This window comes from Salvia miltiorrhiza, chromosome 1 (assembly GCF_028751815.1).
Source record: "Salvia miltiorrhiza cultivar Shanhuang (shh) chromosome 1, IMPLAD_Smil_shh, whole genome shotgun sequence".
Classification (NCBI taxonomy): Eukaryota; Viridiplantae; Streptophyta; class Magnoliopsida; order Lamiales; family Lamiaceae; genus Salvia; species Salvia miltiorrhiza.
Genome location: NC_080387.1, coordinates 8990950 through 9008847, shown reverse-complemented (window position 1 = coordinate 9008847; position 17898 = coordinate 8990950). Strand labels below are relative to the sequence as shown.

Genomic DNA, 17898 nt, shown 5'->3' with positions numbered 1-17898 from the left:
TTTCAAGAGCTGCTCCGGCAATGCCCACAACATCAGCTTCATCTTGTCATGTTGACCAACTTTTTCTATGATGGACTAATTCACACAGCTCAATTTATGGGGACAGCACTTGACACGCACCCGTCGTGCGGTACGATCAAAATACTTATGTTTGCCCAAGACGGACATAACACAATCCTATGCCCACAACCAAAGATTAATCTTAGTAGCAAGTATAGGGTCGAATCTCATAGGGAGTGAGGAACACTTTGTTCTCCAAAGACAAACCGAGGTGTCACAAGTCTCAATCTATATAACCTGCACAAGAAACTAAACGAAGATCAGATAAAACAAGGGGTAAGGTTTTCGGTTAGGTCATAGCTACATACTGATGATCCATCCATGATCCATATAACCTCAAGGCGTGGCCTAAAGACATCGGGCGTTTCAAGAGATCATATTTCACACTTAGGATGGTTGAATCCATTGTAAGCACTTGGTCCGAAGATCACAGTTTTCCCCTGGTCACAAGGCTGTGCTTCACTTCTCCTTAGATAGCGGTCATACCCGTTGTCCACCAAGTACGACCCTCACCAACCTTCTCTCCTGTGGTCCATGGTTCCGCACCTTTAGAAAGTGTACCTGTTGGATTGTATACAATGTTTGCTAAGTTCACTATTTAATCTCCTATCTGATTGTGTTCATGATTGCATATGTATGTCCTTTGTCTCTATATAAGTAGATTATATGGTGTGTTGTAGATCACAGAAGACCATACAATTGGAATAACCTTAAGAGATATAAACTGATCACATCCGAGATGACTCTAGGACGAGTCGTTGGTTTAGGCTGCAGTATAGATCGAATGAGTTTGTCTTGACTACTTGTCTATACTGGTACATCGTAACGTATTGATAGGATCACAGTGAGATGTATTCTTCTATCTGACATATGTGAAGGATCAAGATCTCGGTGACTTAATAAGAGCTTAATACTAATAAGGTTTCAAATATATATGTTGATTCGTGTATCACTTTGATTTACTATGGGTGAGAGTTATATATTAACTTGAGTACTCTATATCTTGGGTGATAGCGGTTAATATATGATATTTGGTTATCTGTATTAGTACCCGTATACGGTATAGGATAATGACATCCCCTTAAGGAGCTCAAAAGGTTTATTGTGTTAGACCCTGCAGATTGATTAAGTTCAGACGCAATAATAAGGGTTGAGTGGTACTACTTAATTATTACAAATAGATTAATTAATATAAGCTGTCAGAGCTTTAATTAATTAATGGATGTCGGATATTTTAAATACGGAGGTCTTATAAGTCTAAATACAAGCCCGACTCATCATCGGTAATAAAGGGGTAAGTCAATATTGATTCTCTAGTGGAATGAATTAATATTTATAAATTAATTGTGATCTCGGCTGATCATAAGAATTAATTCATTTGAGGCCTATCTTTATTCCTTGTATCTGATCCCTGGACTGGCTCAAAGTCTCCTGAGTCCAGTAGGAGTCGCCTACTACAGTTATTAAGGCCCTAGGTCTGTGTTTTGTCTTTAAATACAGATATCTGCTCTCAGAATAAGACACACAAAAAATAGGGTTTTAAAGAGCAGAGCAATAATGAGGCGCCAACTGTAGGGGTCGAAATTTTTGGGAGTTCTCATAGTTCTTTATCCATCCAACATTGGGAACTGAGCGGGATACAGTTCAGAAAATTTGAGCTAGAGTCAGATTTTCGCAGAAAACCAAGTTCTGGCCGTCTCCAAAAAACAGCCATAACTTTCTCTACAGAACTTCGATTGAGGTGAAACACGGAAAGCTCTTTTGAAGACGAAGAAGTCGTATTTCTACAAAAAAAAATACTATTGGAGGTCGTTTGAGGGGTCAAATGAAGCGTTGAAGTTGGCTGACTTGTTCAGTGACGAATTGGGTCAGAACTGGAGACTTTTGATTCAATCGTCAACAGCCTCTGCGTTCAATTCACAAGTAAGTGATTCTAACTCCAAGGTGCAGCACTTAAATTAATAGGAGCATGCTAGGTTTAATCGATGTATGGTGAATTAAGATAATCCAAGAAATGATCCTCGGGCAAATCGAGTATTAATTAAATTTAATATTCCTTCAATTGATATCAGAGCCCGGATTAATTTCTTGGCTCTGTCTGATAATTCGTGTTCGATTAATGTGTGCATGTTTTTAATTTGTTTTTCTACTGTTGTTCTTCGTGGTCTGTTGATTCGTGGGATACGTCGTTTTGACGTTGTAATCGTTTTTCACCACAAGAAAATTTGTGGTTAGATTAGAATTTCAATTGTAAATTATTTTTCGGTTGTAATTTGTAATTGTGGAAAACGAGACGGAGACGACGACGATCAGATCAGACGGAGAACAGTTGGAGCGAGCTGTTGTGCGGAGGGAGGCCGTGGCGGCGCCGGGAGGCGACGTGCACCGCGCGCTCGCCGGGTCGCGCTGCTGCGCGTGTCCGTGCGCCGCTGCGCGTGCGTCTCGCGCGCTGCTGTTGCCGAGCCGCGTGCTGCTGCTGCCATGGTTGATGCGTCGCCGCCGCCTAGGGGTTCCCAAACCCTAGGCGGCGCTTTTCTGAAAGAAACCCTAGGCCCAATGGCGCAGTTTTGGGCCGATCTTTCAGTTTTATTATTTTATGTTAAATGTAATAGATTAGAATTGGGTTTCCACGAATGGGTCACGACGAACTTTATTTTCTTTTATTATGTTCTTTGCATGTCGTGGGTTAATCCTTTATGCTCTTTGCCTGCTCGTTTGTCTCTGCTTGTTGGTATGTGTTTATTAACTGCGCTTAGACAAGCATGCAAGGTTTATCGTTTTCCTGAGCATATTTTAGAATTCTACGAGCATGTTTTACGTGTTGCGTTCTAGAAGAGCATGTTTAGGATTATGTGTTGATGATCATTAATTTCTTAGGAACAAATACCAACAAATACTGCAACTAATACGGTGCAATTGTAGCAAATAATCAGTAATTGAGTATCGTATCCATAGGGACTGATAAATGAAATTACTCTAAGTAATCCTAATAATTCATATTGGAATATTCAGGCAACCAAAAAATATGAAGTAGAATAAAAACTAAACTCAAGACAAAATAAATAAAATCGGATAAATAAAACAGATAAATAAAACGACTGATCCTAGGGATATAAATTCATTAATCAAATTCACATAATCAACCTATTAATCCTAATTACCAATTTAATCCAGTTATGATGAGAGATCAATTAATTAATCAATTACTCTCGGTAGAGCAACAACGATCGTAGATTAGTAAATTCTCTATCTCCGCTAGGTCTCAAGAAAATTTACTTACTCTCAATAGCTCCTAAGAATAGCTCCCTATGATCCACCTATCTCCGCTAGGTCTCAAGGTTAAAATCATATCATACATTCCTGAATCCGATAAACAGTTATCTCCGCTAGGTCTCAAAGCGAATAGCTACACATGCAAATTATTGGCCAGATAACCCACAAGAAATCAAGCACTAGGAATTATGAATAAGGCAAAAATGTATTAACAAATTAATCACATAAATTCAATCAACTATTTAAAGACCCTAGAGTGAGATAAAGAACTAGCTAAACATCATAAAATAAAATAAAAGCATAAATAAAAGAAAGTAATTGAAATAAATAAAATAGATAAAATCCGGAAAGAATTCAGGATGAACAGCTGGAATCTTGAATCTTGCAGAAAAAGAAATCTAATCTATGAAAGCATTAAAATCCTAAGTCTAAAACTGAAAAATATGAAAAGAGGAGAAAAGGAGGTGAAGAGAGGTAAAAAGATGTGTCTATTAGTTCAAGAAAATGACCTATATATAGGCACAGGGGATAAATACAGTACAGAACTCGAAAATACTGATAAAATCCGAAATCCCGAAAATTCCCGAAAATTCGGAAATTCCCGTCGGACACTATTCACTGATGCGCGTGACTTTCTTGTTTTGGCCATATCTCTCTCGTCCGAACTCCAATTTGCGATCTGTTTACGCCTATGAACTCGTATCGCGATGATCTACAACTTTCATTAAGACTAATAGTCCAAATTGAAACTATATATTTCTGAAAAATTTATCAAAGTACGAGCAAGTACTATATTTCACAACATAAAACAATTTAAGCACAAAACAACTACCAAACACTCAATTTCCTATAAAATTAACATCATAAGAACATTAAAAACCATAGAAACATGAGTGTTATTAGATCCGGAGGGTCTCGAATAGGTGTATGGGAGGGGGGGAATACACCTATGGGCTATTTTCCTTTGTTAAAACGAAACTTTAAATACAAACTGACTTAACCTATTTACTGAAAAGAGTTTTGTCAAAACAGGGTTGACGACTGATACTGAATACTCTTCAGTAAGGAGTTATCAGTTAAGTCCAAGATTTTAACTGATACACGTAAGGCTTCAGTCGACTTTGATAAACAGAGAGATGTTATGAATCTTACTGACTATCAGAAGATAGATCAGTTAGACTGATAACACACGCAACGGAAAACTTTTGTTTCAAAATAGCCTGTGATATTAAACACGTTGTCAGCAGTTAAGTTTCTCTTTACAATTAATCAGTTTTTAGTTTATGAAGGTAAGAGCCAAAGTAAGAAGATAAGTACTGAAAGCTGTAAATAACACAGAGATTTTTACGTGATTCGGAAAATACTTCCTACATCCACGGTCGGTTGATCAGACCAACAACTTCACTGGGCAAGTGCTTACGGGTGCACTGCAAACCGATGCATGTGCTTACGGGTGCACAACAAACCTGAGCGTATGCTTGCGGGTGCACACAAACCGTGACAACTGAAGATCCTATCTTCAGTACCAACGCACTGGTCGGATTTCTCACTCCTAGCGCACACTAGGCACTAAGATCTCACGGAGACAGAACACTGGTCTGAACTCCTTTTCGACACAAACACTCAATTCGGTTCGTTGAAGAGAGGTTTGAAAACTTGCCAACTAAACCACAAAGAACAAGTTATTTACAGTCAGTTTTACCTAGGCTTTGGATATACAATATTTGCCTAAGTTCTAAGAGAATGTATGTAATCAGCAGTGACTGATTTTGGCTTTATGATTGTCTTCTTCGATTCAAACTTTGGGGAGGCTTGATTTTGCTGAGTAACGAATTCGACAACGTTTTAGCTTATGTTGTTGAATTGGTGAAGATTGAAGTGATCCTCGAGCGCAATTTATAGGAGACGTCTTGAATAGATCCGTCGGCGGAGATGGTCTTCAAGATTTCTTCCGTTAGAGAGTAAATTGAACTTGGGCTGAGGCTTCAATCTTCGAGGTTCCTTGTTTGGTGAGAACGGCTACTTTGAAGAGCAGGAGATGCGACATCTCTGAAAAGGTGATCACCAAAAGGAATGGCCTCTGCAGAGAAAAGACGATCCTGAAATCTCTGCATTTAATACGGCTGTACTTCTGGAGTGCGTTGGAGGTTCAGTCCGAGGAAGAATGTTTAACTGATACTTGACTTTAGTATCAGTCCGCTGAATCCACGTGGCGCGCATTAAGTAATCAGTTGAAACTGATCCTTCGACTGATAAGTCAAATATCAATATTTGACTTTGCCTTAATCGTTACATCAGTCGGCATTTTCAGTCTTCAGTCTTTCGTTCTTCAGTCTTCAGAACAGCAACTAAACTAGAGAAAGAGCTCTAACACTTGAGTTCGAACAGTTCTAGTCTATTACAAGTGAAACATATTGATTTTGGTATCATCAAAACTAAGATTAGGATATTTCATTAAGTTCCCAACAATTTCTCCCTTTTTGATGATGCCAAAACCACACAACAGTTCTAAGCAAGAAAAAGACTGAACTCAAAGCACAAGTTATTAAACAGGGTGAATACTATTCCCCCTTAACAATAGAACCTAAAACTTGCACTTTGAAGGAAGAACGCAACAGTTCAAAGAAACTGAACGGAGACAAAACTGAAAGACATTAATCAGAGCCTGGACAAAAAGTTATTGTCTTCAGGTTGAGATCAAAAAGAAGTTCTTTTCATTTAAAATAACTAATGAGAAATCAGTTGAGGTACAGAGCAAAACATACATGGGAGTAAAAACAACAATGAAAAACACATGGAAACCCATGGACTCCAGCAGTCTGCTTGTCTGCGCCTTGAACTTCTTTGATCTTCATGTTCCTAAGCTTGTTCATTTCACACTTATTTTCCATTGACTTGAGGTCTTTACTGAAACGTCATCCTTATGACTTCTGGTGATCCTTTTGCTTTACCATCTTCAGTCTTTCGAGAAGATGCAGAGAACCAACTTTGAGAAGGTTTTTCTCTGACTTCTACTTTTTCCCTTTTTGGCAACATCAAAACGAGAGCTGATGATGGAAGCTATGATCAGATGGTACCCAACTCCTAGTCTCAGAAACTCGTGAGAGGATTTGAGAAGATGATGAGTCCAGAGATGCAGAAGAGGAAGACGCCAGTGGGAAGAGAGATGAGAACGGAGACGGAGAAGTGAAGGAGGTTGAGAGATGAAGAAGAGAAGCGTGAAGGAAATGAGAGTATGCATAGCAACTTGAAGATATTCATGTGACGCAGCTATGCATACGGACCTACAAGGGGTAAGGAGAGAAGAAGAGGTGGGGAAGAGGAGTGTTTGAGGTGAGGAGGGAGATGATAGAAATGCATGGCGAGCCTTTGGTGAAAGAAGTAGTGCAAAAGAGCGGCTCGTCATGCAAACGGAGAAGGGATGTGAGAAGGAAAAATCGAATCAGCGATAGTCGTGAGGACTAACACTGTCGATATCCCAGTACTAGGTCTATCGTGAGACGACCATGTGCTGTGGGTTACGCCGGCTGACAACGAGTGAGAGCTCGTTGTTTTTACATGCCATGGAGGTCAGCAAGATATGTGAAATAAGCTTGATAACCTCCTGAAGCTTAGAAGCTTCTTGGCGCCAGGCATTAGGATGGAAGACACTCTTGTCGTTGGATATAAGTGAGGGTAGAAACAAGCTTGACGTCAGAGAGACGTTGAGATCCAGTGGAAGGGTCCTGTGAAGACCAAGTGTGTGAGCGTCATTCTCCCACTCCATGACTTCGTTGTCATTGAACTCTCCTTGGTCGGAACGAAATTCTTCTGCAAGTTTTGAAAGCATGAAATTCTCATAGAGAAGGCTGTGGAGAGATGTTAGTTGATGAAGAAAACAATTGAAGACATCTAGGCATGTATAGACTATATTACCAAGACAGAAGATGAAAAGATTTTCGAAAAAAGTTGCCTAAAATCTTTTTGAAGAAAAATTTCACATCCGCCGTCACTGCAGAGGACAGAAGCTTCAAAAGGTAAGAAAAATCATTGCATTTTGTCAAATCAATGAGATTTTCAAGATTTTCATTTCAGAGGCAAAAAGGTTGGAAACACTTTAAGTAAAGGGGTAAGGGGTATTTATAGATAAAATTGGGTGGGATAAATTTGAATTTGAATTTGAAAAAAAAAATAATAATTTTTGCTCGAAACTGCCGGTTTTCGGTGAAAACCGGCGGGTCGCCTCGTCCTCCGTGCCCAATACTCCTGTAGCCTTAGCCTGTCGGCCTGCTGCCATGCCGAAACCGGCGATTTCAGGTCGAACCGGCGGGTCGCGGGTCCTGATTTACTGAACCTTAACCGGCCCTTCCAGTTTGGCAATTCGGTTCCAGAACCGGCCCGTTGTCTACGGTCTGGGTCGGAACCGTCGACCTCTGGGCCGGTTCCAGGCTGAACCGCTGGGGCCTATTAGCCCTTGGCAGCACTAGTTGGAAGCCTTTTGTTTGAAAATTCGAATTTTATTTATTATTTTGTTTAATTAGGCGCGTGTGTGACACGCGCCATTTATTGAAGAGATCGTGGCTCACTCGATAAATCGGGGCAGCCTCGAGTCGTGCCAACCTGCAGTGGGAGACCCGATACAAGTGGGTGACTCGAGTCACCCACTGTGGATGCTCTTACACAAGTATTTATATTGTCTTTAATCGAGATGGAGTTTGGTTAAAAATTAATGTGGGATAAGAGATATGACTTATGAAAAAATAAGAGTGAAGGAGAATAGAGATTTTTGAAAATAATATATGATGCCTTACTTTTTGTTCCAACCATTAATTACATTGCATTATATAAACATTTGACTTTCTATGATAAATTTGAAGAAAATAGTTATTGATATTAAATGTATAAAAACTAACACTTATGATTATATTTTGTTATTTTATTTTTTTTTTTGAATTTAAAGGGCCTGAAATGAAGGATTTAGGAAAGTAGAAATCTAAGTATTTTAGTGTTACCTAAGATAGAGAATAATTGTGAGCTCTTCAACATGTAATCCTTTAATATATTAATAGACAGATAGATGTGCCAATGGTTAGACATGTACTAAAACCTCAAAGAATAAATAGAATCGTATTTTAGCTATTGTAATATTATTATTGCAAGTTCAAAATGACAAAAGCATGTTAAAGTCTCCTTTAATTGAATAACATTCGAAATCGAAACTCTTTGTAATTGAACATATATGTTTGAATACATTAATATACATAAAGAAAAGTAATTGAATGTATATTAACACGATTCTTTTTTTATTTGAAGGAAGTATATTAACACGATTCTAAACTTTGATAATTAACGAATTGAGATTTAGATGAAAAAAAAAAATAGTCGTAACTCTTAAAAATATACTATTTGTTTTTAAGGAACACCTCCGATCTAAATCAATTGATTTGACATTCAGGGTTAAAGATTCATGCTAATAACGTATTGCAAATTAGAGAAAAAAATAATACTATAATAGATAAGAAAATATGAATTGAGTTTATTCAGTATGAAAGCCAAATATCTATATTTATACAAGTAAAATGTTAGGATTTTAGGGTAAATTTAGAAGATATATTTGCGACATTTTCACCTATTAACAAAATTTGTAAATTGGTCTCATATCCGAATCCGAATGCTAACCAACGGGGCAGCTGCTCTCAGATAACTCAATAACTTGACGCCGTTCCCGTCCTCCAACCTCCGCCGCAGCCACCCTCGCCTTATCCATGGTCAGATTTTAATCTTGTTGCTTTCTAACTGTCAGCGGGAAACTGACGAAATGAGCGCGGGAAGTAGGTGTTTTGTTGGATATTTGCTGCTGAATTTGATGGGTAATTTCATATGTCAGAGCTCAGGGGATTCGAAACTGTGATGATTGTCATGATACCAGTGATTAACTTTTTTGCATTTAAGGGGGTGTTTGCTTTGGGTGTTAGATTAGATGGATTAAAGTAATATCGTCTAATCCACCGCATAATTTGATGGATTGAATAATTTTGTGCCTGTTTGATCATGTAATCCTCAATCATATGTATCATCAACCTAATCAATCATCCTAGCACATGCCCCCTAATTGTTTTAGATTGGAGTGCGTTCGTTTTAGTTTCTTTGTATCATGTTGGATTCTAGTGATTGCCAATGTGCATATATTGGCGGTGGATGTATGCGTTGCATTCTTTCTCACTGGAGCCTCCCCATTTTATCCAAGGGAAAAGCTACAGAGCATTGTTGAGCTTTTGTGGGTGAATTCTGGCATCGTCATTTCCTACAAATACTAGATAAATGCATGTTGAATAAGTTATAGAATTTGCATAAACCAGGGTAACATTGAGGATATTTTTTACGTTGTGTGCACTGTTGAAATGGTGGTTGTCTGGTTGAGATGGGAATTCAGGATCATGCTCGTTTAGAGATTAGGGAATAGGCCTTAGAGAGGAATATGATTGGAGACAATGGAGCATTCTGTAATATAACACAAAATGAAAAGGAGAAAAAGAGAAAAAAGTGGATTGTGTTTTATATGTTCTGCCTATTCCAGTTTTGTATGGGTCCAATTTTAGATAAACAATGAGTTGAACTGAAGATAATAGATATATATTCCTTTCTAATTGAGAATGAAGCATCTTAGTGAGAAAATTATTGTATGGTTTAGTCTTGATGTTTTTATGCCACGAGTTGGCTTGTTGCTTGGTTATGATTATTATACTTTAGCATCTTGCTAACCATTAGTGACATGGATAAGGATACTCACGATAACTGTCTGGGCTACTGTGAAGGGAATAGGTAGAAAGTAAAGTGCATGAATTATAACTAAACGTCCATTCTTTAAGTTTGTCATAAACAATATCCTGCTTTATGTTTGTTTTGAAAGGGTTTCTTGTTAGCGTGGTTCATTGACAATTTTATGTCCTTCCTTTTTCTTTCAGAACTAACAGTGGTGAATCATGCGTGCTGTTAAAGTACTGCTTGGCAGTTTTGCTCATGCCTGTTGAACGATTGCACTTAAGATGGCCCATTCTATTCTGAGATCATTTTTCAGATTCCCAAGCGGTGGCATCTCAAAGCCTGCCTATGCCTACTCTTGGTGGCATGGATATAGCAGCCATCAGGGTTATGGCAGAATTTGCTTTGATCGGAAAGCTAATAATAGTAGGCTTTTGAATGGAGTAACAAGTTTCCATTTTGTTAAAGAAGCTAGTATTATAGGGTTTCCAAATGGAGTTATTGCAGCATGCTCTAGAAACTACAATTCAAGTATTACTAGTACTTGTGAGACTGTTGATGGTAGCGAGTACCTAGCAATGACAGATGAGAAGCTAATGAGTCAGTGCGAGATGGGTACTTTTAAGGTATCCGGTCCAGGGGGACAGCACCGCAACAAGCGTGAGTCTGCTGTGCGTCTCAAGCATCTTCCGACAGGCATCATAGCTCAGGTTTGTGCAGATGGCATGTTATTGTTTGTCCTTTGTTTATCTATTCATTTATTTTTGTACTTGTATTTTTTATATCAATCAAACAGGCATCAGAGGATAGATCCCAACACAAAAATCGGGCAGTAGCACTTTCTCGGTTGCGTAAACTTTTAGCTCTCAAAGGTGTACATTTATAATATCCCTTTACTGATATACTTTTACTCTAATGAATGGAAATTTCTGTGAGATCCAGAGTTGTAATTTGCACATGAGATCCGAATGAATATTTTTCTTTTCTGTCTAGTTAGGAACACTATTGACCTTGAAACCTACGTACCTCCTCCAGAACTTGTTCAAATTCTTCCGACGAAGTCCACTATTAGATTGGACAAGGGGTCTCAGATTGGACCGAATAACCCTAAATTTGCTCTGGTCTGTCTTCTCGTCCTGCTCTCATTTTTTGTCAACACGACACAATTATAATTTAATCATTATTTATTCCACTTCGAAATTTTCAGGGAATGCAAGCTTTGATTGACCTTATATTTGCAGCTGGAGGTTCTGTTTCAGATGCTGCAAAGAAATTAGGGTACTTTGATTGAACAAATTCTTTTTAATGATAATTCATTTTCCTTGCTTGTGGTTGTCAAACATTATACAGTGTCTTAGAACTCCTAAAGTCTTCTGACTGATGATCGATAGGTTGAGCACTGGAGCTTTATCACGGTTGATATTATCTGATGATTCTCTTCGACACGCAGTAAACGAATTCAGGGTTGATAAGGTAACTTCTTACGCATCAGACTGGTACATTTTAACCGTATTTGTTCACCCTGCACGATTTTAGGGTACTTTAAGGTTTAATATTTGTTTTTTCCACCCCAAAAGCAATGTATGGTAGGTGACACGACATTGCTTTCAGTAATTTTATTTTCTATGTTGTCTACTTCACCCAAGGCCTGTCTGCTGTTACTCAATTATACAACATTCTCTTCTTTTTTGTGAATCTTCAATGTGAAAAGCTTGCACCTCGCACCTAATGTCTACATAAATGACTAAATGCTGAAACATTGTAAAGTGCTTTCAGAAAATTTTGTTTGGCATAACAATTATGTAAAACTGTAGAGGCAAAATGATAAAGATGATGATCATGAATTCATGATATACCATAAGCATGCTAGTAACTTCTGAAAAGATTGTTTGCAGAAATTGGTAGGGAATCTACTAAGTCTGGTTAGGAATGAATTTTTAGAAGAGACAATATGTTTTATGTTATTAGACCTGTTGGAGGAGATACTTTTTATCAAGGTTTTAGGTAGAGTTGCTCGTGATTAATCGCCTAATTGAGCTGGATGAAGGAAGAAAATTGTTAAGCTGAACATTACAACCTTTGTGGACTATCTTATTACCTGACATGTCTTATTTACAACCTCTGCCTAACTTTACATTGCAACTTTTGTGGACTATCTTAGGGTATGAAGCCTCTCAAGTAGGACTCTTACTGGATGTAGCCAAATGTTTCAGGTACTGTTTCTCCATATCTAATTTCCGCTTATAATTTTCTTCACTTTCGCTTCTATATATTTCTTTATGTGTGGAAGTAATGGATAGCATGCGTTAACTCAAATGCTAGCCAAGAGTAGGAACAACATAATTGCTTTCTTTTTCTTTTTTTTCCTGGAGAAACTAGTACATGATAGTTTAATCATGGGTTAATTATATTAAAACTCATGAACTTTGCACCAATTTTCAATCTTTCCATGAACTTTAAATTTTATTTGAAGTTTTCCATGAATTTAATAGGTCTTTCAATTTTGCCACAATTTTCATAAATCCCCTAATGAGAAGCTAACATGACATTTTTTAAGTTGTCGAAAATATGACATGGAATTATCGAACGATAAATAAAACAACGTCGTTTAGATGGTGTAATACGACGTTATTTAGATATGCGACTGTCGAGTGTTTGGCCGTGAGGTGGTGAACGACTACAGCGGTTGTGGGTTATCCGACCGAGCAAAATGAGGAAGATAAGTTGGGAAAGGGGTTCTGTTGGTGATGGTGGTAGAAGGCGACACTATCGCGGGAGATGAGGGAGTAGCTGCTGTGATTTGGGATCTAGGGCTTCGGCTGACGATGACCCAAAGTTTTTGAGTTTTAATGTAATTGACCCTTTAATCATTGAATCACATCGGGAGATAATTACCAATGAGGCTACGACACAAAGAATCTTTGAAGAAAGGGTAGAATGCAAATATGACCCGTGTTTTTTAAAAAATGTGAATGTCCCTCTATTGAAAATGTAGACTAGAAACTGCACGTCTCAAGAAAAAGTATTAATTAACATTATTAACACAAAGCAGTCAGCTTAGAGTGCATATTATTATTGTTCAACTCTGTTTGACAGACTTAATAACATCTTTCAGGCACTCCAGAAGATTCATGGCAGCAAAATATTTACAACACTCTTGAGTCCCTCCATAGCTAGTACCCTCCCTGTATGAATGCATTGAGACGGTCCAACTCTTCGCGATGCTCACTCACAACTGCACGAACCACATCTCCGATGGACACCATGCCGATCATCCCACCTTCACTGATCACTGGAATGTGCCTGATCCTATTGTCTGCCAATCAAGAGTTTCAAGGAGGCCAAACAACCATGAGTTTTTAGACTATTGTTGAAATAAAGTGGAACTATCAACACACAAAAGTGGAAAGTAGTACCTGTCATCAACTGCATTGCCTTGAGAACTTTAGTGTCTGGTGTTACTGTTATAAGCTTGTTCTGCAATCAGTCAATTTAGAGTTTATTATGATCATTGCCATGAACCCTATTTTTTGCACTGTAACAGAATATATCTGCTATTTTCACAGCATATATATAATACATATGTATGTAATTTTTGCATACCTCTTCAGTCATAATATCCCCAACTTTGGTTGACTTGGATGACCTTCCTTGGACAATGATTTTCCTCAGATAATCTAGAAAAAAGGTACCATAATACCATCAAATCTTTCACAGGCACATTGTTTGAGTTTTCTTTCAAGAATCTAGTGTTCTACAAGAATTTTGTTTTGAGATAATCGCCTCAAAATACATGAACGTTGGGTCGTTTTTTATTTTGCAGATGAATTTTAAGACTTACCTCGTAAAATACATGAACTTTACTTTTTTGGGGTTTAGCACATTAACTTAGAGAGGGGAAAGTTCCTATATTTTGTGATGACAAGTTATAAAATTGGAGCAAAACCAAAAATGATCAAAGTTCATGTATTTTAAAATTGGTATGCAAAACCAAAAATGAAAAAAAAAAAAAAAGATCATGTATTTAGAGGCAGTGGAGGCTTGTGGTTTACCTCTCTCAGTGATGATCCCAGCAATAGACTTGTGCTCCCCAGCAGCAGGCTTAACCACCACCAGAGCCCCAACGTTGTGTTGAGTCATCTTCAACACACATTACACATTATTATAACTCTTTCATCCAAGACTCTATAAAGTAAAATAGTGGAGTGAGGAGAAGAAGCTTATACCGACTTGACAGCATCGTACACGGTATCTTCCATGGTGCACCACAGCCAAGATCCATCCGCAGTTTTCCCTTTTGCTGACAGAACATCGGAAATGGTGGCGCTCTCGAAGCCATGCTCCTCCATACGAGCAGCAGGCGTCGTGGATTCATGCCGTGCAAACATCACTGGAGGCGCCACGCGTAGGTGCCTCACAACTGCACTCTTTATCACATTGCTGTGTGACAAAATACCTTTAATTCCTCCTTGCATTGTGCCTGCAATTCAGACTAAACACCACTCAATTAATCACATTTGGTTTCACAGAGTCCTTTGTTTACTTTGAGCGAAAGGATAGATTGATAAAAATAATCCAAGTTAATCTATCATTTACTTTGACAGATTAATTAATTTTGAACTTGTTTGACCATCTTATCCTTCAAATACTCAATCCTATGTTTTACTATCAATCTATCTTATCACTCAAAGTAAACGAGGCTTCTTTAAAGGCATATGTTTGAGAATTGCTACATAAATTCTCTGAATAATGACAGACTTTCTTACAGAAATGTAATCAAACCTTCTTTTTTTTGTTTACCATCAAATATACAGGAAAGCAGCAGGATAGTTTATTTCTGCAATTTTTTATGCATAAAAGGTGTGATTCTAATCAGCACAAAGATTATAAACCTTCAAAAATACGAGTAGTTTTGGAGTGGTTAATTTTCTAGCATATCCAAAGAGATATTCAAGATCCATATATATCTTCCAAGGTCCTGCCATTAGAGCTCTATCAGAGTTCAATCGAAGTCCTCGGTGGTAAAATCAGAGCATCACTTTCTTGAAATAAATATACAGAGAATTTGCAATCAGTTTCCCGTTTTGGAGTTACGAGAAACATATAAAATAAAAAATCTACAAAATACAAACACACAGACAAGATGAGGGATTGAAGGTTACCAGAAGTGAGAAACGTTGCAGCAAAATGAGAGGAGAGAATGAAGGAGCAGATGAAAATGGATCTTTTTCAATTTAAATCCGCCCCACAACTTCACTACTTGTGCTGTCCAACTTTATTACATATACATACACAAAGCTTATAAATTACTCCCTCCGTCCCAAAGGAAATGTCCTGTTTTCCTTTTTGAACTGTCTCAAACGAAATGTCCTATTTTTTTTTTTTTTTGCAATACTATCTCTCTATACTTAATACTCCCTCCGTCCACAATTTAATGCCCTATTTGGATGTGGGCACGGAGACTAAGAAACTTGAAAAAGGTGATGTAGATGAAATACAAGGGTAGTTGACTAAAGTGATAAAGATAGTTGACTAAAGTGATAAAGGTGTTGTGAATGGGTCCACTAGTAATAAAGTGTAGTAAATATAGAATATAAAAATGATAAAGATGTTTTAAGGTGGGTCCATTAGTGGCAAATGGTAGTAAATATAGAAAAAGAAGAAGAGTAAAATGATACAAAATGCATAATAGGGCATTAAATTGTGAACAGGTTTTTAAAAGCAAGTAGGACATTAAATTGTGGACAGATGAAGTATTTAAATAATTTTCACCAACCCACTTTATCTACTTTATACATATTTCTTAATTTGCGTGTCGAAAAGAAATACTCCCTCCGTCCCATAATAAGTGGCCACATTTCTTTTTTCGTTTGTCCCACTATAAGTGGCTGCTTTCTAAAAATGGCAAAAGTTTACTTTAATTAAGTCAACAATTACTCACTAATTTGGTCAACAATTGTAGGCCACTTTCTAAAAATGTCAAAATTACTTTAATTAAGTCAACAATTACTCACTAATTTGGTCAACAATTGTAGGCCACACTCTATTAAAACATATAACACTCAATTTCTTAATCTCCGTGCCGAAAATAATGTGGCCACTTATTATGGGACGGATGGAGTAGAGCATTTCGTTTGGGACGGAGGGAGTATATATAATTAGTTATATCTATAATCTACATTCACTGCACACTTCAACTCTGCATAATACAGACGACTCACAGATTCAAAGGGACCTACCAAAATTTTCGTGGTCATATTTTTGGATTCCTATTTACTGGACAATAGGATCAGGATTGCAATGAGAGAGACTAAGTTTTCATTATTCTGTCACATCTTCTTTTTCTATAGCATTTATTGTTACATGTTGTCACAACATGATACTTTGGGATAATATAGTGGGAAAATTGTATATAAATACATAAATTTTGTTCAAAATTTATATTTGACGTGAAATTAGAAATTTACAATTAAATATATCAATTTTGTAAATTGTTTAGTTTTAACGTCGATTTTATTTTTTCCAAATTTTAAAATGACGTAGCTCCTACGTGGCTCGCCGGCACACACCTTTTAATTCTAAAAGCGATTGTTTAGACTATTTCATCAATGACTTTCCATCAACCCAACCTTCAATTAAAATATTCATTTCTCTCTCTTTCACATACATAACTCAACCTTTATTTTAAATCTACTCTCATTAGTGACACTCACATGACCTAAGTATTATTTATATTTTGTTTTATTTTTATATTAGTCATAATAATTTTTATTTATATTTTTAAAATTTTAAAAAAATATAGAAAAAAATAAAAAAAAATTCAAAATTAACTTGATCATAAAACAAAAATTACAAGAATTAAACGAAATTTAAAACATAAAGTAAATTACAAATACATATAGGAAATTTAAATTACAAGTACAAATTTTGGTTGAGGTGTGGAGAAAATTGGGAATTCTCATAGTACTGAGAATTTTGAACATTTTCTGAATTTGAAAAATTTTGAGGGTGAAAAAAGATCCAAAAGTTGAATAATAATTGGGGTCATTTGGATCCATGACTTCAAAATGAAGAAGAAATGGAGATAGAAAATAAGGATATTTAAAAGATTGCTTATGATTTGGTGTTGATGAAAAAAAAAATTGAAGTCTATATATAGAAATTTTTTTTAATTTTTAATTTTTTTTATATCACAAATAACTACTCCCTTCATCCCATGAAGCATGACCTAGTTCTTTTCGGCACGGGAATTAAGAAATTGGTATTTTGTGTGTTAAATGTGGTAGGTGAAAAAGTGAAAAGGTGAATAAAGAGTAAATTTTTTGCCATTTTTAGAAACAGGTCAAGTTTCGTGGGACAAACAAAAAAGTAAATTGGATCATGCTTCGTGGGACGGGGGGAGTATTAAAAATGACCTTCTCTTGTCTCAAGGGCGGTTCACCACCAATAGTCATGACACTTCCAGCAATTTCCATTTAATTTGTAAATTTTTTGTTTTCTCTCCATGCAGTGACACTCCCCATAGTGTCACCGCTGGCTCTAGTCTTATAGCATCCTAACCATACGCCCAACAAGAGGGACTGTTAAACGGTCTCCATCGTTTATGATCCCTTTCTTCATAATTAGGCTCTTTACATTTGAACTTTTAAATTTTGATGTATTTTTTAATTAAATTAAATATTACATTAATTAAAAAATGCAATAATTAAAAAACTATTACTCTTTTCGTTCGTGAAATGTTGTCCTAAGGGAGGAATGCATGAGTTTTAAGAAACTTTGTGTTGTTTATTTAGTTAGTGGAGAAAGGGACTCACAAATGAAGAA

The 17898-nt window shown here is 36.9% G+C and overlaps 2 protein-coding genes across 8 annotated transcripts; one reads left to right on the top strand and one right to left on the bottom strand.

Moving 5' to 3' along the window:
* Nucleotides 1–8836: 8836 nt before the first annotated feature.
* On the top strand, nt 8837–13667 carry LOC131006513 (uncharacterized). 6 transcript variants are annotated; one of them, XM_057933662.1, is made up of 8 exons: nt 8837–9080; nt 10278–10784; nt 10871–10946; nt 11068–11195; nt 11282–11352; nt 11466–11547; nt 12236–12287; nt 13190–13667. In XM_057933662.1, exons 2-7 carry the CDS (start codon nt 10359–10361, stop codon nt 12254–12256), a joined length of 804 nt encoding a protein of 267 aa, XP_057789645.1. In that variant the 5' UTR covers nt 8837–9080; nt 10278–10358; the 3' UTR covers nt 12257–12287; nt 13190–13667. The 6 variants fall into 6 exon arrangements, with proteins under 6 accessions (XP_057789645.1, XP_057789646.1, XP_057789644.1 ...); XM_057933663.1 differs by having other exon boundaries at nt 8902–9080; nt 11110–11195; XM_057933661.1 differs by having other exon boundaries at nt 8911–9147.
* On the bottom strand, nt 13085–15383 carry LOC131006515 (CBS domain-containing protein CBSX3, mitochondrial-like). Of its 2 annotated transcripts, none has more exons than XM_057933666.1 (6): nt 15237–15383; nt 14301–14566; nt 14127–14214; nt 13678–13751; nt 13491–13551; nt 13085–13390 (listed from the first exon to the last, which is right to left on the bottom strand). In XM_057933666.1, the coding sequence occupies exons 2-6, from the start codon at nt 14547–14549 to the stop codon at nt 13248–13250; spliced, it is 615 nt and encodes a 204-aa protein (XP_057789649.1). In that variant the 5' UTR covers nt 14550–14566; nt 15237–15383; the 3' UTR covers nt 13085–13247. The 2 variants fall into 2 exon arrangements, with proteins under 2 accessions (XP_057789649.1, XP_057789650.1); XM_057933667.1 differs by having other exon boundaries at nt 14301–14554; nt 15237–15363.
* Nucleotides 15384–17898: the final 2515 nt, after the last annotated feature.

What these genes read in the sequence shown, in the direction of transcription:
- LOC131006513 (XM_057933662.1), top strand. Translation starts at nt 10,359, where the DNA reads ATGGCCCATTCTATTCTGAGATCATTTTTCAGATTCCCAAGCGGTGGC. An exon ending in TAAACTTTTAGCTCTCAAAG is followed by an intron (nt 10,947 to 11,067) that starts GTGTACATTTAT and finishes TTTTCTGTCTAG; the next exon opens with TTAGGAACACTATTGACCTT. An exon ending in ATAACCCTAAATTTGCTCTG is followed by an intron (nt 11,196 to 11,281) that starts GTCTGTCTTCTC and finishes CGAAATTTTCAG; the next exon opens with GGAATGCAAGCTTTGATTGA.
- LOC131006515 (XM_057933666.1), bottom strand. Translation starts at nt 14,549, where the DNA reads ATGCAAGGAGGAATTAAAGGTATTTTGTCACACAGCAATGTGATAAAG. An exon ending in GGGATATTATGACTGAAGAG is followed by an intron (nt 13,552 to 13,677) that starts GTATGCAAAAAT and finishes GACTGATTGCAG; the next exon opens with AACAAGCTTATAACAGTAAC. An exon ending in GGCAATGCAGTTGATGACAG is followed by an intron (nt 13,391 to 13,490) that starts GTACTACTTTCC and finishes CTTGATTGGCAG; the next exon opens with ACAATAGGATCAGGCACATT.